At 43.5% G+C, this 23,128-nt stretch overlaps 1 protein-coding gene and 1 pseudogene across 5 annotated transcripts in view; one reads left to right on the plus strand and one right to left on the minus strand.

The window, feature by feature from the left end:
- MAPRE1 (microtubule associated protein RP/EB family member 1) overlaps positions 1 to 20,755 on the minus strand; it is a 33,243-nt gene extending 12,488 nt beyond the window's left edge. Inside the window, exons 1-4 of one of the 5 annotated variants that reach the window (XM_072736116.1) lie at positions 20,554 to 20,755; positions 15,745 to 15,868; positions 3,572 to 3,717; positions 747 to 954 (exon numbers count right to left, since the gene is read on the minus strand). In XM_072736116.1, the coding sequence (XP_072592217.1) occupies positions 747 to 954; positions 3,572 to 3,717; positions 15,745 to 15,865 (475 nt within the window). In that variant the 5' untranslated portion in view covers positions 15,866 to 15,868; positions 20,554 to 20,755. Of the gene's footprint in view, positions 1 to 746; positions 955 to 3,571; positions 3,718 to 15,744; positions 15,869 to 20,001; positions 20,359 to 20,553 lie in introns of those variants that run through there. The other 4 variants (XM_072736118.1, XM_072736117.1, XM_026009894.2 and 1 more) reach the window with 4 other exon arrangements.
- LOC112928252 (copper transport protein ATOX1 pseudogene) lies at positions 3,823 to 4,030 on the plus strand (annotated as a pseudogene).
- Positions 20,756 to 23,128: the final 2,373 nt, after the last annotated feature.

Genomic DNA, 23,128 nt, shown 5'->3' on the forward strand with positions numbered 1-23,128 from the left:
GGAGCCCAATATGGGACTCGATCCCAGATCTCCAGGATCATGCCGTGGGCTGAAGGCAGGCACTAAACCGCTGAGCCACCCAGGTATCCCAAAGCCAAAACCTTTTAGAGACGGTCTCTAAAAACTGCCTCCCAGATTCTGCTGGCATCACAGCAAGCCAAAGCCACTTCTAAGCATCTCAAATTCTAGGGAGGGCAGAGAAGCCATAGTAAGCACAAGAAGCTGGTCTGCAGACAGGATGATGATGCAGAGGGCCAAGCATAGTCCCTAAGAGACCTAGAAAGCTCCTTCAGTTCCTGGGGGTTCAGGTCTGGTTGTAACTTCCCATCTCAGGGCCCTGTGAAAAGTCTTTGCGTTCAAACTAAAGCTCTCTTTTGCAAGCTAACTGAGGAATTTCTATCCCATACAACTAAAGAGTACTGGCAAAATTAAATTACATAAGTAATTCATTCAGGTCTCAAGAACCTCCCCACTCTGGGGAAAGTACTGAAATTCCCATTTTACAGAGGAAGAAACTGGAGAAGAGATGAAGTACTTACACAGGGCTACAAAGACCTAAGAACAAACACAGGTCTGCCTGATGCCACAATCCATGCTCCTGCCACATGGCTGGGATTGTACTCCTTCATCTCCCTAAGCCTATGGCTGCTCAAAAAACCTCCAGATGAAGGCTGAATGCACAAATGACTGAATGAATACTCAGAATACTATTATTTGGAAATGGTGTTTTTGTTTTGTTGTTTTACCTGCACTGCTAGAGCTGAGAGGTTTCTTCGGTTTGTTCAGAGCTGGAGCAACAAGGGAGGGAGCCACTGCAGTTTCTTGACCTTGTCTGGCAGCTACAGGGTCATAGTCTTTTCCATCATAGTTTGCATCAAAAAACTTCTTGAACCACTGAACAAATTCAAAATTGTCCTGAAACTTTCCTTTTACTAATTTGTCCACAGGAATTATCTGCAGAAAAATATCAAGACTATTTAGCCCAAAGCAAGAGGTTGTGGCAAGCATCATACGTGTCCATGCATCAAATCAGTATAAAGCTCTGCCAAAAGGAGAAAAAAAAATTTTAGAGGCAAGAACTTAGTGCTAAGTAAGTAAGCCCCTGAAAGTTTATAGAGCAAGTTTCATTCATTTGCTTTCCACACAGTACTCAGACCTGTCAACCCCCCTCCCAGTCCATCAAAAGGAATCAGAAATGTAAAAGAACAAGTATCATATATTAGTCACATACACACATCCAAACACATGGTAAGACATGTCATTCCACTATAAAGAGGAAATCTCACATGCAACCTACACTGCCATAGTGCCTGTCACAAAGAATGAAGCCCAGGGCACAAACCAATCCCAGATATCTGTCTTGTCAATCACATTCCAATAAAGCTGGAGGAAAAAATTCATCCAGAAAAAAAAAGGGGGGGGGGGGGGAATTCTGTCTTAAAAATAGGTCAAGGGACACCTGGGTGGCTCAGTGGTTGAGCGTCTGCCTTCTGACTCAGGGCATGATCCTAGAGTCCCAGAATTGAGTCCCATATTGGCCTCCTTGCATGTAGCCTGCTTCTCCCTCTGCCTGTGTCTCTGCCTCTCTCTGTCTCTCATGAATAATCTTAAAAAAAAAAAAAAAAAAAAAACAGGTAAACAGGTCAAGATACATAAACCTGTCCCAGAACAGATTTCTACAAAATGGTATGTTTTTCAAGTACTTCCAATCCCATTAAAATACAACCCTGTCAACTTTTTTATTGTACAAGGATACCTGTTATCAGGTATTACCTCAAATTATTGGACTGTTCACCAGAATTTAACTATCTTTAACTCTTCTAGGATTCTAACTGCAATGGTATTTTTATAAAAAAGAATATATGTGGGGCAGCCCCGGTGGCACAGTGGTTTAGCGCCGCCTGCAGCCCGAGGTGTGATCCTGGAGACCCGGGATCGAGTCTCACATCGGGCTCCTTGCATGGAGCCTGCTTCTCCCTCTGCCTGTGTTTCTGCCTGTGTCTCTCTCTGTGTGTCTTTCACAAATAAATAAATAAAATCTTAAAAAAAAAAGAAAATATAGTCATGAATGCTTTAAAAAAAAGAATATATGTAATATTCTGAACTATATCTACCCCTTGGAGCAAATAAATACAATTTTAAGAAATTATTTTGTATGATACTGAAATGCTTATTAACAAAATGTTATCTGGAACTCACTTCTCAATAATCTGGGAGTACAACAGATAAGGTTAAGGGAAATGGAAAAAAACTGGTCATGCTTTCATAATCCTTGCGGTACATAAAGGATCACCACACTATTCGCTCTTGTATGCTTTATAAATTTTCCTTGTTCTTAAAATAAAATACAACTCTATAAAAAGAAAAAGTACTGCACATAAACTATATCTAGTTTAAACTATGACTGGTGCCTAAATGATATTCGTTCAATACAAAAGCATATTTCATATATTATACAGAGACTAAAATAAAAGACTGATTTCAAAGTAAATACAGACCAGATACACTAGCAAGATAATTTAGGGGTGATTACAAGCTTTACTAAAAAAACGTTTTCCCTAAAAAATGGCTTAAAAGAATAAACCATTTTGGGGGCACCCAGGTGGCTTACTCAGTTAAGTGTCTTGCTTTTGGCTCAGGTCATAATCCTAGGGTCCTAGGATTCAGCCCTGCATCGAGCTCTCTGCTCAGCCAGGAGCCTGCTTCTCCCTCTCCCCCACCCCCTGCGCTCATGCTTTCTCTCAAATAAAATCTAAAAAAAAAAAAAAAAAAAAAAGAATAAACTATTCTGGGGCACTTGGCTGGTTCAATCAGCTAAGCATCCAACTCTTGATTCTGACTCAGGTCATGATCTCAGGGTCATGAGCAAGAGATTGAGCCCCACATCATGCTCTTACACTCGGCATGGAATTGGCTTGAGATTCTCTGTTCCTCCTCCCTTTCATACACTTCTCACTCTTAATAAATAAATAAAATCTTTTAAAAAAAAAAAAAGAAAGAAACCATTCTAATAGGGTAGGGAAGTACTTAATTTTGCATAATACATTATTTACTAAAACAAAGATAATATTTGTCCTAATGAAGCTTGGTAGACTATGTTTCTGGTATTTTCAAATATCTTTAGTGGCAAAAGGGAATCTGCCAGCACACATAAGGGATCTTCCTTGAACCCTACTATAAAATCAAGTATTTAGAATCTTCTCTATTAGAACTACTTATTCTACCATATGGTATGCTTTACAGAAGTAAATCCAGAGATAAGAAGGATTGGATCTCAAATTAATAAACATTAAACATTATTTTTAAAAGAAAAATTGTGAGATAGATTTACAGGCTGATTCCTCCAGATACTAATAACTTCAAAATAAAGGAAGAAGACAGCAAGGGAACTGGGGGTAGGAGGGTACAGGGAAATGCTGCTCCCAATAAATTCTATTTTACCTGGAGAAAAGATGATATAACTTGGCGAGGCAGGGGGTAGAAAATGTCCAAAATTATAAGCCAGCATCTACATCCTTATTAACAGTTACTAATTAAGAAACAACCAAAGGAAAGAATAAAATTTACTTACTTTGTCAACACCCATTCTCTTAAAACCTGCTTGTAGTATTTTGAAGTTCTGGATGTATTCATGCTCTAGTTTAGCCTGGAATTTCACTTTCTTCAAGGCAATGGAGCCAGGGAATAGCATGTCCATAAACTGACAATAGGCAGCCCCTGAATGAACAAGATAAGAATAATACACACACTTAGGACATTAAAAACTATTATTAGAAGCGTCGCCGCTGTTGCCACTACCACCACCACCAGCCATCCACAGTCATGCTGAAGCACAAGTTCTCTGTGGACATGTGAAGGATGCTCTAACGCAGTCAGTCGGGTGCTCAACAAGCTGGGAGGAGTTGGGTTTGACATTGACCTGTCCAACAAAAAGGTCTGCATCAACTCTGAGCACAGCATGGACATTCTGCTGGAAACCCTGGAGAAAACAGGAAAGGCCGTTTCCTACCTTGGCCCCAAGTAGTGAGGGCCTGGACCCCTGGGCCCATGATGGACCAAAGGAAGCAGGACGCTGATCCTCTCCTGACTTCAAGACAGACCTGGGGTCTGGCAGTCCTGCTCAGGATGGCAGTTCCTAACAGAGACCCTCACTTGCCCTGCTCCTCCCTAGCTTCCCTGTAATAAAGTTGAGCCACTTTTGCTGGAAATAAATACATACATACATACATACATACTATTATTAAAAAAGCAGGATGAACTGGGGTGCCTGGGTGGCTCTGAGCATCTCACTCATGATTTCAGCTCAGGTCATGATCTGAGGGTCATGAGACAGAGCTAACCTCAGTCAGGCCCCACACTCAGCACAGAGTTGGCTTGAGATTCTTTCTATCCCTCTCCCTGCTTCTCCCCAGCCCTGCACTCTCTCTCCAAAGTAAATAAATATCTTTAAAATAAATAAAGCAGGATGAACTTCTACCCAAACCTACTTAACCCACATAGAATATAAAATGTTGTAAAGTGGACCTATACTGGGACACCTGGCTGGCTCAAGCAGTAGAGCATGGGACTCTTTTTTTTTGTTTTTTTAAAGATTTTATTTTTTTATTCATGAGAGACAGAGAAAGAGAGAGAGAGAGAGAGAGAGAGAGATGCACAAAAACATAGGCAGAGGGAGAAGCAGGCTCCCCACGAGGAGCCTGATTCGGGACTCTATCCCGGTACCACGGGATCATGACCTAAGCCAAAGGCAAATGCTCAACCGCTGAGCCACCCAGGCCTCCCAAGCCACCCAGGCCTCCCAAGCCAAGATTCTTGATCTTTGTCTCATGAGTTTCAGCCCCATGTTGGGGGCAGAGTTTACTTAAAACAACAACAAATTAAAAATAATAATAATGTGGACCTATAAAACCCAAAGCTTCATTACCACTTAATGTCAAAATAATTTCTCAAAATCTATAATGAGACTGGTTTCACCTAAGTCTAACATACCTCCAATTTGGAAGCCTGTGATGAGGAGAGAAGAAATGTTTCTAGGAAATTTTAAAACTTTGTAAGAAACTAGCATGACAATAAAATCACTAAGAAGAAAAACCCCTAGAAGAGAAAAAAGGGAAACAAGTGACTTCGTCTGATTTTTTGCAAGGACACATCCTCTTGCCCACTGGCAGTAGGGATTTCCCAAGTATTTCAAAGATCTATCCTCTGACCAAGGTTAAATAAATGTTTTTCTAAGATGTCTGTCTCCCTGAGGTTTTACACATCTAAATAAACTTAACCTATCAGTTTATAAACAAAGTTAAACAGAAGAAATTTTTGTGTTCCTCTATTTAATTTTATTTTAAAGGCAACTATAGAAAATTATCACATATATCTCATCCCATTTGCTTTCCAATTCCATTCCCTCCCCGCACTAGCCCATTTTTTCCCCATCTCCGTTCCTAAGAAGTATTTTCTTGGTATTTAAAATTTCCATGAATGTTATTTCTCTAATGCCTACTGAACTACAGTCTCCTAATACAGGGCAGGCTTCACTGCACTTACTGCCCTTGCAGGGCTAATGTGCCAAAGGAAACAGCCAGGGAAGGAGGCAAGAAATCCAGTGACTAAGCAAAAGGTGTTCTGCAGAATGAGACTGCCATCATATGCATATTCAATTTAATTTAAATCAAACCAATCTGGCTCCCTGCCAGTTCTAGCATAAACAGTGCCATTATCATTATTTTTGGAAAGATGCAAAGAGCAGAAGCACTTCAATGATCAAAAACATTCTGAGTAGAAAGAAGCATCAGAAAGTAGAAGCCTGGTTTTTGAGGTGCCTGATTTACTTCCTCACCCAACAAAAATATACTGAAAAAATTCTAGGTACCAGGCACTGAATTAGCAATATTTATATTTTTAAAATAGGGACACTGGGATGCCTGAGTGGCTCAGCGGTTGAGCATCTGCCTTTGGCTCAGGGCATTTTCCCGGGGTCCTGGAATCGAGTCTCACTTCGGGCTCCCTGCGTGGAGCCTGCTTCTCCCTCTGCCTGTCTCTCTGCCTCTCTCTCCGTGTCTCTCATGAATAACTAAAACCTTTAAAATAAATTAAATAAATGAATGAATGAATGAATGAATGAATGAATGAATGAATAAAGATAGGGACACTAATAGCTTCCTAAATTCTAGAGGACAATGACCCAGTTTCTCTAACAAACTAATAGGGATTGAGCCCTGCATCAGGGCTCCCTGCTCAGCGGGGAGTCCGCTTCTCCCTCTCCCCATCCCCCAACTCATTCTCTCTCTCTCTAATATATAAAATATCTTTTTAAAGGGTAGTTTGTGGGACACCTGGGTGGCTCAGCAGTTGAGCTTCTAACTTTGGTCTGGGGCGTGATCCTGAGGTTCCAGGATCAAGTCCCATGTCGGGCTCCCTGCATGGAGCCTGTTTTTTGTCTTTAAAGATTTTATTTATTTATCCATGAGAGCCACGGGGGGGCTAAAGGCAGCACTAAACCGCTGAGCCACCAGGGCTGCCCTGTGTTCTGATTATAAAAGTAATATTTATTGAGGTGCCTGGCTGGCTTAGTCAGTGGAGCATATGACTCTTGATCTCAGAGTTGTGAATTCAAGCCCCATGTTGGGTGTAGAGTTTACTTAAAAATAAAATATAAAGTTAAACAAGAAAATAATATTTACCGTAGTACGTGTTTGAATATTTAAAAAATAGAACGCATTTAGTACCACCACCCAGAATTGGCCATTACTGAGTCATTTTTAATATACAAAACAGTAATTTCATACGGTTTAACCTGATACATTATGTTTTTTTCTAGTTATCTGTGCTATATAGATAGTAAAATGGCGGGATCCCTGGGTGGCGCAGCAGTTTAGCGCCTGCCTTTGGCCCAGGGCGCGATCCTGGAGCCCCGGGATCGAATCCCACGTCGGGCTCCCGGTGCATGGAGCCTGCTTCTCCCTCTGCCTGTGTCTCTGCCTCTCTCTCTCTCTGTGACTATCATAAATAAATAAATTTTAAAAAAAAATTTTTAATAAAAAATAAAAAATTAAAAAAAAGATAGTAAAATGGCTATTTTTATATGAAGATATTTAATTAATTAATTTTTTAAAACTTTGACAGATGTCCGTTTCTTTTTTTTTTTTAAGATTTTATTTATTTATTCATGCGAGAAAGAGAGAGGCAGAGACATAGGCAGAGGGAGAAGCAGGTTCCATGTAGGGAGCCTGATGCAGGGCTCGATTCCGGGACTCTAGGATCATGCCCTGAGCCAAAGGCAGATGCTCAACCGCTGAGCCACCCAGGTGTCCCAAGAACTGTGGTGATTCTTAAAGCAAGCTTTTTTCTGAGAAGCAGATGACTGCTGTTTTTAAGTGGCTTTGATTGACTTTTGCTGGAATTCAATGGATGGCTTGAGAATAGCGTGTATTTAGTAAATGCACATTATTTTGCTGTTCCAGAAAAACATCCTTCATGTGTAAAGCAGTGCTGTGGGTATAGATGCCTAACAGATTATCTTCTGTGTATGCACGTACACATGTTTTGAATTGATTTGTACACATCAGGATCCAAACAAGAGCTATACATTACAATTAATAAATTATGACTTTAAAATCTCTTTTAAAATATAACAGGGGGGATGCCTGGGTGGTTCAGCAGTTGAGTGTCTGTCTTTGGCTCAATGTGCGATCCTGGGGTTCCGGAATTGAGTTCTGCATCAAGTTCCCTGTGAGGAGCCTGCTTCTCCCTCTGACTGTGTCTCTGCCTCTCTCTCTCTCTCACTACATCTCTCATGAATAAATAAATAAAATCTTTAAAAAAAAAAATCAGAACACAGAAAAGGGACACCTGGGTGGCTCAGCAGTTGAGCATCTGCCTTTGGCTCAGGATGTGATCCTGGAGTCCCAGGATCTAGTCCCACATCGGGCTCCTTGCATGGAGCCTGCTTCTCCTCCTTCTGCCTACGTCTCTGCTCCTCTCTCTCTCTCCGTGTCTCTCATGAATAAATAAATAAAATCTTTAAAAAAAAAAATCAGAACACTCACCAAAAAAAAAAGCAAATATTGAAAAGAGAAAAATCTGGGGCACCTGGGTGGCTCAGTCAGTTAAGCATCTACCTTCAGCTCAGGTCATGATCTCAGGGTCTGGAATTGAACCCCACACATCAGGCTCCCTGCTCAGCAAGGAGTCGGCTTCTCCCTCTCCCCTCCACGTGCGTGTGTGCTCTCTTTCTCTCTCGTGTTCTCTCTCCCTCTCTCTCTCTTTTTTTTTTCCCTCTCTCTCTCTTTCTCACACACACACACACACACACACACAATCTCAAATAAAATCCTTAAAAGAAAAAAAGAAATGAAAAAAATCTATCAGCTGCTTTTCACAAAAGGGCTGAAAACTCCTATAAATGTCCCAACTAGTTACAGAATAGGTTAAAAAGGGGCCTGCCTTCCAGTCTGCCTTAATAACAAAGGCTGACAACACAAGCAGGGTTCCTCTCCGATGGCTGCTGACCCAATAATCTGTGGCAGAATAGGCCCACATAATCCGTGGCCTGAGGATGCAGACAGATGCAGGGCAGGACCAGTTGTATGTTACTGATCACCTACCAAGCCTCACTGACTGCTGTGGCCCCGCCTTACCAAATTCTGTGCTGCAAGGGCATAATGCAACCCCTGCTCCAAAAGCTTACAATACCCCAAGTGCCCTGGCACTCAACTCTTTCAGGTAGAGAGACCCCTGAGAATTAGATGAAAGCTGTAGCCAACATTCTACACATAAGAGACACTTCCCCATCAGAAGACTCCAGGTGTAGAGCTCCCGAAGTTCTAACACAACACACAGGAAACACATTGACTATTAAATGTGAGCATGTTCAGACTTTAGGGAATAGGTGAGGCTTGAGTCATCTTAAAAGATGAATAAAATTTGGAAATAGAGAGCTATGAGGAATCACTAATGCAGTCATTAAAAATCAGCCTCAAGGGTTGCCTGAGTAGCTCAGTTGGCTGGGTGTCTGCCTTCTGCTCAGGTAGTGATCCCAGAGTCCTGGGATTGAGTCGCCACACCCAGTTCCCTGCTCAGCAGGGAATCTGCTACTCCCCCTACCACTCCCCCTACTCATGCTCTCTCTCTCTTTCAAAAAATAAATTAAAATCAGCCTCAAGATGTTTTAACATGGGAAAAATAATCCCTACTCTTTTTTTTTTTTTTTTTAAGATTTTTTTATTCATGAGAGACAGGCAGAGACAGAAGCAGATTTCCTGCAGGGAGCCCAACACGCTTGATCCCCAGATCTCAAGATCATAACCTGAGCTAAAGGCAGATGCTCAACCACTGAGCCACCTAGGTGCCCCCATTCCAATTTTTTAAAAGCAGGAAACAGGGATGCCTGGGTGGCTCAATGGTTGAGCATTTGCCCTCGGCTCAAGGTGTGATCCCGGAGTCCCAGAACTGAGTCTCTCATTGGGATTCCCAAGAAGCCTGCCTCTCTCTCTCTCTCTCTCTCTCTCTCTCATAAAATTTTTTTTTTTTCTCATAAAATTTTTTAAAAAAGCAAGAAACAAAACTGCCAGGCACATACACGTGCTTGTTACTTAACGTAACAATCTATAAGAGCAACAAACTGGAAAGAAATCAAATGTCCACATAGGGGACTGCTCTCCAAGGAAATCAGAATCTACATAGCCTAAAAAAAAGAAAGGAAAGTGGCATCTGATACACGATACACAATATGAAACACCCACTGGCATATTAAAAATGCTACTATCTATGTAAAAAAGGGGAAAAGAGAACACGAAATATGGATGGATGTTTTTGCTTATACATACACTCTCTCTGGAGCAGGAAACTGGGTGGCTGGCTGACAGGGTTAAGGAGGAAATTTTTCACTGTTTATCTTTTTATTCCTTTTGAATTTTAAACCATTTTCAGACCTTCAGTTATTTCAATATATTCAAAAATAAGACTTGTATATACAGTATATGTCAATTATATCTAACAATTATAGCTAAATACTCAAAGTACAGCTGAAAGAAATGACCTTGGTCAAGTTGTTTAACCTCCCTATGCCTCAGTTTCTCCATCTATAAAATGGAAATGACAGTCCTTACCTTCCAGGTTATATATGTAAAGCACTTTGGAAAGCAACTGGCCTATGATAAATGCTCAAAAAAAAAAAAAGGCTGCATACTGGGATCCCTGGGTGGCACAGTGGTTTAGCGCCTGCCTTTGGCCCAGGGCGCGATCCTGGAGACCCAGGATCGAATCCCACGTTGGGCTCCCAGTGCATGGAGCCTGCTTCTCCCTCTGCCTATGTCTCTGCCCCTCTCTCTCTCTCTCTCTCTCTCTCTCTATCATAAATAAATAAAAATTAAAAAAACATTAAAAAAAAAAGAAAGGCTGCATACTACTGTGGTGCCAGAGAGTGGGGACAGGGGAACCCGTGCCTGGTGAGGCAACTGCTGTGCCAGCAGTGAGCAAACGGAGAAAGGGCTAGATCCAAAACACCCATCAGAAGACATATAGAGCTTGGTGAATTAGTCTCTTTGGAAGCCTGCAACACTGAAAGAATGGTGGAATCATGGCCCAAAATGGAGTATCTGGAAAAGGGAGGTAACAACCTGAGGAGAAAATGAAGCAGAGGAGGCCTGGCTAGCGATGTGGCCACACTCAGAACAACACGAGCCAAGACTGACTCAAGGGCTCCTACAACAAGCTGAGGAAAGAGGAAATCTAGCATTTGCCAGGGAAGTGTCTGCACACTACACACCTCTCTTATTCTGTGCAGCACAGGAACTATGAAGGCCAGGCTGGAGGGGAGAAGACAAGAAGAGAAGGGAGAGCTGAGAACACACAGTGAGGGCCACTCTACAGGTTCAAAGTACCATGCTGGGCCCTTGGAAACACACAGAGGGCCTGAATATGAAATGGAACTGAGGGAATAGAGACTGGTCAACAAAAAGCAACCACATCCCTTTTCTGATACAAGCAATCTATCATCCAAATGAGAGGGTTTTTTCCTTCAGACTACCGTTCCAAAATACTCAATGACTAGCTCTCAAAAACAGGGAGACTATGGAATGGAAATGAATCTTGAAACAAACTGCCAACTTGTCACTGAAAGTTATCCTCACCTTACCTCACAAAAGCCAAGCAAAGGCTTGTTTTACTTTTGGGGCATGCAGACTTGGGCGGGACTGGGCAGGTTCACAATGCTGACAAAACTCAGCCGTTTCATGGGCAACCAGCACATTAATAGTGTAGGACCTCAGAGCTTCACTCTTACAAGTGAAAAACCTATTCCTATCCTTCAAGACTCATGTATCATAGAAAATTCTAGTCAGCTTGATCCTCTGCTCATCAGAGGTAAGACCGGGAGGAACCAGGCACCAGTGTTAAAGGCTACTGGGATGCTGCTTAGGCCTCAGAAAATGCAAGGATCTGAGGAACCTCACCTTCTCTAGGACTCCAACCCCTGGCAGCAGGCCTTCTCCAGGGACATAGTGTCTGTAGCTCATCCTGTTTGGTCTCATACAGAAAATGGAGACCTAGTTTTCTAAACATCAATGTGACACATAACGCAACCATCTACATACCTGGAGAGAAGTCACGTACAACTCTCAGAGGAAAACTAGCTATGAATGAATAAAAGTTTGCTTACAAATCACAGTTAAGTGTCCTGCAGGAGAAAAGCACTTTATCCAAGATAAGAAAAATGGCAGGCAGCTTGCAAGGCTGAAATTCTTCACAGGGATTTTTAATGAGACAATATCATTGTATTTAATTGTATGTAATTTACATCTGTTTAACTCTCTTCCAAATGCTTCTTTTAAAAAGACATGATATGGGCAGCCCGGGTGGCTCAGCAGTTTAGCACCGCCATCAGCCCAGGGCGTAATCCTGGAGTCCAGAGATGGAGTCCCACATCGGGCTCCCTGCATGGAGCCTGCTTCTCCCTCTGCCTATGTCTCTGCCCCTCTCTCTCTCTCTCTCTCTCTCTCTGTGTCTCTCATGAATAAATAAATAAAAATCTTTAAATAAAAAATAAATAAAAAGATATGACATGAGAAAAAAAGAGCATGTATGCAGCAGAAAAAGTGTAGGTTCTGTTGTCAGAAAGATCTGGGTTCAAAACCAGGCTCTGTAATGCATAAGCTGTGCCCCACAAGCAGTCTCCCCATCTGTAAAATGAGCATTTGCACACTCCCCTGAGAGATCTATACTCATTTCCAGGGTCTAGCACAGAATCAGTATCTGAGAGTTTTTTTTTTTTTTTTTTTTTTTAAACAGGTAGGTTTAGTCCTACTACCCCAGTTTACAGAAGAGAAACTAGAACATTAAGGGACTCATCTAAAATCACATGGCTCAGAGCAGACTGAAGCCTCTCCATGCCCAGTCCTGACTATCCACAATAGCTCCCTGTCTGAGATAAATCTGGAGCCAGATCATACACATTACCACTTATCTACACTTGAAGAGATTTAGGGGAACCTCGATGGCTCAGTCAGCACCCAATGCTTGATTTTAGCTCCGGTCATGATCTCAAGAGATGAAGCCTGGTGGGGAGTCTACTGGAGATTGTCTTTCTCTCTCTCCCTCTCCTCTGCCCCTCCCCCACCTACCCCCAACAAGCTCTTTCCCTTTCTCTCTAAAAATAAATAAATCTTAAAAAAAAAAAGTCTAATTTTGCAATTAAGTAAAATATATTTCAGAGTATATTTATGGAAGAGGTAAATTTTAGGGAGAAAACTGGTGAAAAGGCTAGCTCCAATGAAAAGTGAGATGACCTCATCCCGGTATTAGTCACAAATCACAGGGCAAACAAGTGCTTTAAGAGCCTCAAACAAATGGGGATGTAGTGATGGGACTGAGGAAACAAACTGGGGGAAGGCAGCACAAATCTAAGGCTAACAACCTGTGCCTACAACTAACCTGTGCCCTGCTACAATTAAACTAATGAGAAACTAGCATGACACATGGGCACCATAGTTTCACTATACAACTTCGCATGGAGCCTCCCCATCACCATCTGCAAGTGGAGATTAAACCTCACAGGGGATATAACAAGATGACCAAATGAAACGAAGAGCAAGACTAGGACCCAGCTATAAAATAAGGAAGTTAAAAAAAAAAAAAAGGGAAGTATGGGGGCCTGGGTAGCTCAGTCAGTTAGCTGTCTGCCTTCAGTTCAGGTCATGATCCCATGGTCCTGGGATTGAGCCCTGCATCAGGCTCCTTGCTCAGTAGAGACTGCTTCTCCCTCTGCCCACTCCCCCAAGCTGATGTTGTCTCTCTCTTACTCGCCCTATCTTAAATAAATAAATAAATAAAATAAAAAAATAAAATAGGGGCGCCTGGTTGAGCAGTTGAGCATCTGCCTTTGGCTCAGGGCATGATCCCAGGGTACTGGGATTGAATCCCACATCGGGCTCCCTGTGTGGAGCCTGCTTCTCCCTCTGCCTGTCTCTGCCTCTCTCTTTCTGTGTCTCTCATGAATAAATAAATAAATCTTTAAAAATAAACAAATAAAATAAGACAAAATAAAATCATAGGGGCACCTGGGTAGACCTGGGTAGCTCAGTTAAGTGTCTGCCTTTGGCTCCAGTCATGATCCCAGGGTCCTGGGATGAAGCTTCATTGTCTGGCTCTCCACTCAGCAGAGAGTCTTTCTCTCTTTCTCTTTCTCTCCCCTCCTCTCCCTCTGCCCCTCCCCCTTGCTCCTCCCCTCTCTCTCTCAAATAAATCTTTCAAAATAAATAAATAAAATCATTAGTAAATAAATAAATAAATCCAAATGGCACCAGTAAAGGAATAGCCTGGAGAGCGAGTAAGGCATGGGAACTGAAGAACATCAGCTGCTGATCTGTACAAAGGTTCAAGTCTCAATTCTGTTCTTGGTTGTATAGCCCGGAACTTGTTACTCAATTTCTCTAAGCCCGTTTCCTCATCTGTAAAGTAGGATTAATAAACATCTCTACCTCATGTAGGTATATAGTAAGAATTGCATGGAGCCATATTGGAAAAGTATTTACACGACCCTGGCACCTAAGTGTTCAATTAAATGACCATTATTGTTACACCCAGGAACAATTCTAATTCTCTCCCACAGACAAGAGAAGAACTGAAGTAGCAACAGGATACATATCTCATCCTTCTGGTATATTCTTGACCCCAACTCTATCTGTGGTAGACCCAGTTTTGGTAATCCCAACACAATCCTTATTATGTTAGGCCAGTCAGCAGAACCCGCAAAAGGCGAGACAAGAAGTCTTTAGAGGAAACAGAAACCAGTAACATCTTTATGAAAAATAATTATCAAGAACCTAAAATTCATACTCCTTGACTTAGTAACTCCGTTTCTATTCTAGAAATCACTATGGAAAAATTAGAAACCACATAAATGTCCCCAAATCAGGAAGATTAATAAACAACTCCAGCATATCCACAGAAATAGCACATAGCCATTAAAAATAAGTTATTTTTATGATAGTGAATGACACTAGAGAATATTCACAATATAGTTAAGTGAAAAAAGCTGGGATATACAGAAATATATGTGCACAGAAAAGTGAAAGAAAATATCCCAACAGCAGCTTTCTCTGAATACTAGAACTACCAACAATTCTTATTTTCTTCTTCCTAACTTTTTAAATGTCAATTCATATACACAGAAAAAAAAAGTTTGTTTTTGTTATAAGTCATTACCTCTCTTTAAATTCTTATTAAACAAGAGTTCAGGGCAGCCCCAGTGACTCAGTGGTTTGGTGCCGCCTTCAGCCCAGGGCATGATCCTGGAGACCCAGGATCGAGTCCCACGTCAGGCTCCCTGTGTGGAGCCTGCTTCTCCTTCTGCCTGTGTCTCTGCCTCTCTCTCTGTGTCTCTCATGAATAAATAAAATCTTTAAAAAAAAAAAAAAAAAAAAAGGGATCCCTGGGTGGCGCAGCGGTTTGGCGCCTGCCTTTGGCCCAGGGCGCGATCCTGGAGACCCGGGATCGAATCCCACATCAGGCTCCCGGTGCATGGAGCCTGCTTCTCCCTCCACCTGTGCCTCTGCCTCTCTCTCTCTCTCTGTGACTATCATAAATAAATAAAAATTAAAAAAAAAAAAAAAAAAAACAGTTCAATAAAATTGTGGCTGAAATGGCATTTGCCTGACTTTGGTCTTGTCCTACTTGGGAATAAAACATGCCACTGATAAAACTAATATAAAACTAGAACAGAAAATAAATAAATAAATAAATAAATAAATAAATAAATAAATAAATAAATCTAGAATAGTTACAACTGTCATCCTCAAATAAAACATTTCAAATCTGGATGCACTCCCGATCCCTGGGTGGCTCAGCAGTTGAGCGCCTGCCTTCAGCCCAGGGCGTGATTCTGGAGTCCCGGGATCAAGTCCCGCATCAGGCTCCCTGCATGGAGCCTGCTTTCTCCCTCTGCGTGTCTCTCATGAATAAATAAATAAAATCTTTAAAAAAAAGAAAAATCTGGATGCACAAGAGTGCAGATGGAGAAACTGGGCTAAGCGGCAGGCCTCAGAATTTAAAGATGGTGGTATGTGGGCCAGAAGCACACTCTCTTAGCATAGTTCCTTCCAGAAGAGGAACTGGTGCGAGGCTGAAAGAAGGAAATGAGGCAGCCCTGACACAGAACCTGAACCAGTGGCCTCTGCAGTCAGATACAGGCCTGTGCATTCCTGAAAGACCTACAGGCTTTCCTGGAAAAATGATCTAGTGGATTTCTCTTACCTGAGCACAACTGTTCAATCTTTGTCAGATTCAGCTGCAGAGACTCATTGATCCAGGCCAGCATATCATGTCGACTTAGGTTATCACTGGTGACGGACGTTGAGTATACGTTCACTGCCATCTTCTACAGCATGTGAGGAAAAGAGAAGGGCTCACATTATTAGGCATGCAAGGGAGAGGAAACATTTCCTGGAGTCAGTAACCCAGAACAAACCTGTAGTAGGCTCAATTTTTAAGCGCTTACTTTCTACCCCCAAGAGGCCAAATCACTAGGATTCCAGTCATGAGCTTGGATTGCCACACATAAGCATGACCCTAACTGAATGGCCCAACCCCTGCCAGCCTAAAAATTAGCGCCATTCTAATATGATTAGTATTAAATTTTAAGGTATCAGAGACACTATGTAAAGAGATAACTCAATGCTCTATGAAGGAGGCCAACACACAAACATGTTCTCTGTTCAGAAAACTTATCCATTGACATGTCAAAATGTTCACAAGAATTTCCTTCAGATGGTGGGCTTTTATTAATTCCTCTTTATAGTTTCCACTATTTTCCAATTTTTTTTTTTAAAGACTATATCCACTTTTAAAATCAAAATAGTAAATAAGCTTTCAAAAACCTAAGTACGAACATGGTGGGAAATGACCTTACAATGAAGGGTCCTTGGTACTAATAATGGTCTCCTGAACCACCTGGGAACAGGAAGACATCCGAGGAGCTTTACAGACACTTGTCATTTACCCTGACAACTCCCCACAAGGTTCACCTCATTCTCCTCATTTTACAGGTGAGGAAAGAGAAGCTCAACCTAGAAGCCCTGGGACTGGCATCCAAACCTGCTCAGCCTCGCCAGCCACTTTTTTTCCCTGCCACTAGAAAATGCTGCCCCTCGCTGTTCTGCTAGGCTTGCAAATTCAAAACACAGAGAAACACAGTAGCTTAAAATGCTATTAAATGTGGATGCCATCATCATCCTCATTCAGTCAATAAATGTTTATCAAGCACTGTTCTAGGGCCAAGGAAATGGTTAAGCAAAAGAGACAAGCTGCCTGTCCACAGGTAGCTCATGTTCTAGTAATGGAAGACTGACATGGGTCAAATAAACAAACAAATATCATTTCATATCAACCATTTAGGAAATGGGGCGGTGGGGAATGTCGTAGGGTAAAGTTTGGGTTGACATCTGACCTTAACAATCAGAAGGAAGCAGCCACATGAAGATGTGAAAGGTAGTTGTAAGCCCAATAAGAGGAGAGCAGGAACAGAAGTGGGGAAAGAAGCCACCAGATCATGTTAGGATTTGGAACCATCATGAGATGGCACTCTTGTGGCACTTCCTTCCATCCACCTAGTGTCTAGTACATGAATTGGTCTTCCCACCCATCTCCTGCAAGCCTCATGAGTCATACAGAATGTGAGGGCTGGAAGAGACAGATCTACCCAACCAATCTTTTTATAAGTGGGATGACTGAGGGCTGGCAAGATAAATAACTTATCAGGTCTATGCCCTCACATCCCACATTCACCCATCCCTCCCACAGCACGTGGCACAGTGCCTTGCACATAGTGGGTAAAAGCTATTTGTTTTCCAATTGGCAGGACACTGTCAAAGACAGAAAAACTATATCTATATAAGCGTTTTTCAGAAAGCAAACCATCAACACTCTTACATTTTTAAACTCAGATGATAAAGCCATTTCATACAAGAAGCCAACACAATTTAGTTCCTGACTCCACTGGGAAATTAATTGTTCCCACAGCACTTCATTCAAACCTCTAGATAGGCATTATCACACTGGATTGTCATTATCTCTCCTTTCTGAATCATTCCCAGACCAGTTTTGTGCCAGGAGGCAATTTGCTCTATGAAAAAAGCTGAGGATTTCAAGCCAAGACAACCCGGTTTGAGTGTGAGGCTGTCACTCTTTCACTGTATGACCCTGGGCAAGTTACTTGAGTAGACCTCAGTCATCTTATGAGTTAATGCTACCTATTAAAAATTATTAGGTGAGGGATCCCTGGGTGGCGCAGCCGTTTGGCGCCTGCCTTTGGCCCAGGGCGCGATCCTGGAGACCCAGGATCGAATCCCATGTCGCGCTCCCGGTGCATGGAGCCTGCTTCTCCCTCTGCCTGTGTCTCTGCCTCTCTCTCTCTCTCTCTCTGTGTATGTGTGTCTCTCTCATGAATGAATAAATAAAACCTAAAAAAAAATTATTAGGTGAGGTTTAAATGAGATAAGGCACATGAAATACCTGGTGTGGTATCTGACACATAACAGGTATTCAACAAACAAGATCCAGGGCAGGGAGGGACCTAGTACCACTCATCCTTCTATCTCCGGTACCAAAAACAGTGCCCAAGACCTGCTACCACTATCATCTGGACCCACTGCAGCAGCCTTCAAATTAATCTCGCTGCTTCAAACTATCCTTACACAGCAACCACAAGAATTTTCTGAATCACAAATCAGATCAAGTCTCCCTTGCTTAAAACCCCTCAATGAATAAATGAAATGCATATTGTGTATAAAACACTATTACAAAAAAAAAAAAAAAAACACTATTACCAGGTACCAAGGAGAGACGTATCCAAACAAAAAACACGCTCCAGGCTCAGCTCTTGTAATCTATTTTGGTGACATTCGTACATACACTGGGTATTGTATGGGTCATACTACCATAAAATTTAAGCAGCTGGTTAAGCCACGTGTGTCTCCTGACCACACCCCAGCTCAGAAAACGTTAATGGCCTTTCATCATCATATAATTTAAAACTCTTTCATTAGCAGTACATTAATACCTGGTCCCTCGTGCTCCGCAAACTCTGCAGCCACTGAAGACATGGGGTTAGACACCCTGTGGATATGCAATAAACATCCACTGACTCAACCAATTAACTGGCTCTTCCAGGCAGTCAAAACAGTCTAGTTCTCAAAGCTACAGCAAGCTACAGCTTACTCCTCCTCCATAAAGATTCCATTGCTTGACCTCAATGGAAGACCCATGCCAACTATGCAAGCACACATTTGTGTGCATAAAAGGCTCTGTGATCCAGGTTTCAATTGCCTTTAAAAAAGCTCTCTTACCTACCTCCCCAGGTATCTCTCCTCCTTCAGCAGTTCTCCTAGCATGTTCTCAAACCCACTCTGATTGGATGCTGGCTGAGAGGCACCCTATTACTTTCTAGGCACCATACTGATACCTATGGAAAAATAGGGAAGGAGATACCACCAAAAAAAAAGCCATGTGACCCTGAGTAAACACCTCACCTTTCTGGATCATAAATAGCTCACCTGTAAAAGGTGAACAATATACTCCACACAAGGCGGTGGTGAGGATTAAATGAGAATCTAAGCGAAAACACTTCAGTGAAAAGCACATCATGTCTGAAGCCTCTCTATGTGCAAGAAACTGTGCTAAGCACTTTGACACACCACCACCAAAGGCACATTGGTATGAAACACACTAGCTCTCAAGAAAGGCAGCATAATACAGACGTTAATAGCCTGGACTCAGAGGCAGCCTGGGTGCTCAGTGGTTTAGCGCCACCTTCAGCCCAGGGTAATCCTGGAGTCCTGGGATTGAGTCGCACTCCCTGCATGGAGCCTGCTTCTCCCTCTGCCTGTGTCTTTGCCTCTGTCTGTGTCTCTCATGAATAAATAAATAAATTCTTTAAAAAAAAAAAAAGCCTGGACTCAGATCACAGATGTGGCTTCAGCCAAATGCTGAACAGCATGAAGCAAATCACATAACTTCTCAGAGTCTCAGTGCCTCAATTGTAAAATGAGGATAGGATCTCCTAGAGATAGTGTAGTATTAAATGATACAATGCCACATCAAGCACTTAACACAGTGCCTGGCACAGAGCAAGTGCCCAATTAGCAAAGAGCTGCTATTATTATCTTACAGCGCCCCAACAGGGAAGTGAATGCCAGGCCTGGTGTACCTTCCCTTCAAAGGGCCTCAGGATCCTCATCCTTAAAATGGGGGAGAGACCAAACTCTGCCCTGAAGCACCTCAGGGGAGCTGGAAGCAGGGATGGGAAAAGCACTGTTCATATCACCCTATTATATTGTCTTCATAGTAATTATACGAAATTATCTTGCCCATGTATTCATTGTCTTAGTTCCTATCTGTCTCCTCACCACAATGCAGATGCATGGAGAGCAGGCCTTTGCTCAGCACAGCGCCCAGCATTTATGCGCTCAACGAATACCCAGCGAAGAAAGGAAGCAGTCCCCTGAGCCGGCTTACTTTCTTGCCACGTGCTGCGATAAGAGCTTCCTGCAGTCTTATCACTGTCCCCGTTCTACAGATGAAGAAACAGAGGCCGAGAGGTTCAAGCACCTGCCCAAGGTCGCACAGCATGGAATGGAACACAGGCCTGAATTCAAAACCACAAACTCTTGACCATCAGGCGACACCGCCTCCTACACTGGGGATCCCCAGAGCTCTCGGCAGCACTCACTTCAACCACACACACCCACCTCCCGGGCCCGACCAACCCGGAACCTCCAGCCACCGCCGTCGGAGCCCCGCACCTAGGCCGCGGCCCTGAAGCCCCACGCCGCCCAGGGGCAGCCCCCACTTCCGGCCCCAAGCCCCGCCCCCGGCAGGACTGAGCGCGCGCCCCCAGCCTAGCCCGCGCGCGCCGGGTCACGGCCCCGCCCTTCCCCCACCCGGCCCGATCTGCACGGCCGTGGGAAGCGGCCCGGGCACGGCCCGCGAGGCCCGCCGGCGCCTGCCCGGCCCGAGGCCCACCCGGCCGTCCCCCGGCCGCCGCCCCGTGCCCGCTGGCCGGCTTACCGGCTCTCGGCGGGACCGCGTCCACTGCCTGTGCCCGGCTTCGATTCCGTCTTCGTCTCGTTCAAACCGCCCGACCCCGCCCGCCCGCCCGCGCGATGACCTCACACGCACCCCCCCCCGTTACGCGCCGACGTACGGGCTCGTCATTCCGCGCCGGCTCCTTTTATAGAGAGGGACTCGCCGCGCGCCGGGGGCGGGGCCCGGCCAATGATCGACGGCTGAGGAGCCCAACCACGTGGCCTGCGGAAGCCAACGAGATCCCGCCCCAGGCCGGCTGTGACTCCTCCTACAGGGCGGGGTCCAGCTGCAAAATCTCCACCTCAGCAGCCGGAAAAATGAACTTCTGCAAAAATGGGTTTATTGGATAATAAAGATACTTGATAAGCGCTCTGAGGAAAGACTTAAAAGTCACCTTAGAGGCACATTCTGTGACCACGCTGTAATGACCTCGTCATCTGTTTATTTTCCTCTTAGTACCTGTGAAGTCATCTTGTTTATCCGTCTATGGCTTTATTGTCGGCCTGAAGTCCCGCAGAAGCGAGAATCTTTTCTCAGTCCTGTGTCCCACTGCCCGACTTGCTGAAAGAATGGTTACACCCACTTTTCAGAAAAGGAAGCTGAGGCTCAGAGAGGTCAACTGACTTGCCCAGCATCACAGCAGACCAAGGTCTTGGGCGGGGTCTTTGTCTAGATATCATTTATTCATGTGTTCCACAAAGATTTATTTCCCCTGGTCAATCAGAATCTAGGGATTTGATAGTGAGCAAAAATCAGACATAGCCTCTAGCTTGTGTGTGTGTGTCCTAAGTAAGCTCTACAACGCCCAACGTGGGTCTCCCCAGCCGACAACAAAGTCACATGCTGTACCCTCTGAGCCAGCCAGGCGCCCAGGGCCTCTCAGCTTTTAAAATTTCCAGTATAGGGGGTGCCTGGCTGGCTTATTGATAGGGCCTGCAACTGTTGATCTCAGGGTTATTAAGTTCAAGCCCCATATTAGCATAGGGGATTACTTAGTAAAAATCCTAAAAAATAATCAGTTAAAAATAAATAAGGGCACCTGGGTAGCTCAGTCGACTAAGCAACTGCCTTCAGCTCGGGTCATGATTCCAGAGTCCTGGGAAGGAGACCCGAATCTGGCTCCCCGCTCAGTAGAGAGCCTGCTTCTCCCTCTCCCTCTTGCTGCTCTCCCTGCTTGTGCTCCCTCTCTTTCTCTCTACAAAATAAATAAAATCTTCTTTAAAGAGTAAATAAAAATAAACAAATGTTTCCAGTCTGGCAGGGGAGGCAGAGGACAAAAACCAATGGCTCCAATTACAGTTTAATTATGAATCAGACTGGGATCCCTGGGTGGCTCAGTGGTTGAGCGTCTGCCTTCAGCTCAGTATGTGATCCCAGAGTCTGGGGATGGAGTCCCACATCGGGCTCCCTGCATGGAGCCTACTTGTGTCTCTGGCTCTCTCTATGTGTCTCTCATAAATAAATAAAATATTAAAAGGAAAGTTATGAGTCAGATTTAGTGCTAGGCAGGAGCAATGTGTGGCAGGGGTGACAGCACCTACATTGAATGAAATAGGGTCCTGGAGGCCCCCTTCCAGATGGAAGTCTTACCCAATTGGTTGTCAAAGTCCACGGGGAGCTGGGGCAGGAGTTGTTTATCAATCAGTCTGGTGGCATTTCAATATTTTAACCACCAGAATGCTACTTGTCTCCAATGTAGTGCTCTAAGAGTACATCATAAGGAACCCTGAGCAGTGTGAGAAGGCTTCCCAAAGATGAAACTTGCCTGGGATGCCTGGGTGGCTCAGCGGTTGAGCAATCTGCCTTTGGCTCAGGGCATGATCCTGGAGTCTCGGAATCAAGTCCCACATCGGGCTCCCTGCATGGAGCCTGCTTATGTCTCTGCCTCTCTGTCTCTCATGAATAAATATATAAAATCTTAAAAAAAAAAAAAAAGAAAGAAAGAAAGAAAGAAAGAAACCTGCCCTAAAAGGTGAAATGTTAACCCAACTAACTCTGTTTAGAGTAGGAAAGGGCAAACAAGAGGATACAGCAAAGAACCCAATAGCCTAATGGTTACAGCAATAATAGTAGTATCAGCATCAGAGGGAATTGATAGGAAGCATGGGTAACTGAGTAAAAATATTCACCAGTGCTTTGTGGCAACGTAAACTACCCCCATTTTATATAGGAGGACATGAAATTTTCAACAGGCTAGGTGAATTTCATTACTAACAAAGCCAGCAAGTCTGGGTTCAAATCCTGACCCTGCTAGGAGTTAGAATCACATGAGATGTAAAGTTCTTAGACCACTCCTAGCACATAGTAGGTGCTCAATAAATATTAGTGGTTTCTGAATCTCTTTCGATTAAGGTCAATATTTCAATAATGTCAGTTAGTTGACAGCACTATCTAAAGGCCATTTTGGTTGGGGGGCGGGGGGCCTTAGTGTGGGGGGATGAGACAAATAAAGAAAGCCAAGCCAAGAAGAGTCTCAAGTGCCAGACTAGAGTTTGGACCTGATTCTGGGAATATAGGGTGTCACCTAAGTTTTCTGAGTAAAAGCCTCCAAAATAAA

This window comes from Vulpes vulpes, chromosome 14 (genome assembly GCF_048418805.1).
Source record: "Vulpes vulpes isolate BD-2025 chromosome 14, VulVul3, whole genome shotgun sequence".
NCBI lineage: Eukaryota > Metazoa > Chordata > Mammalia > Carnivora > Canidae > Vulpes > Vulpes vulpes.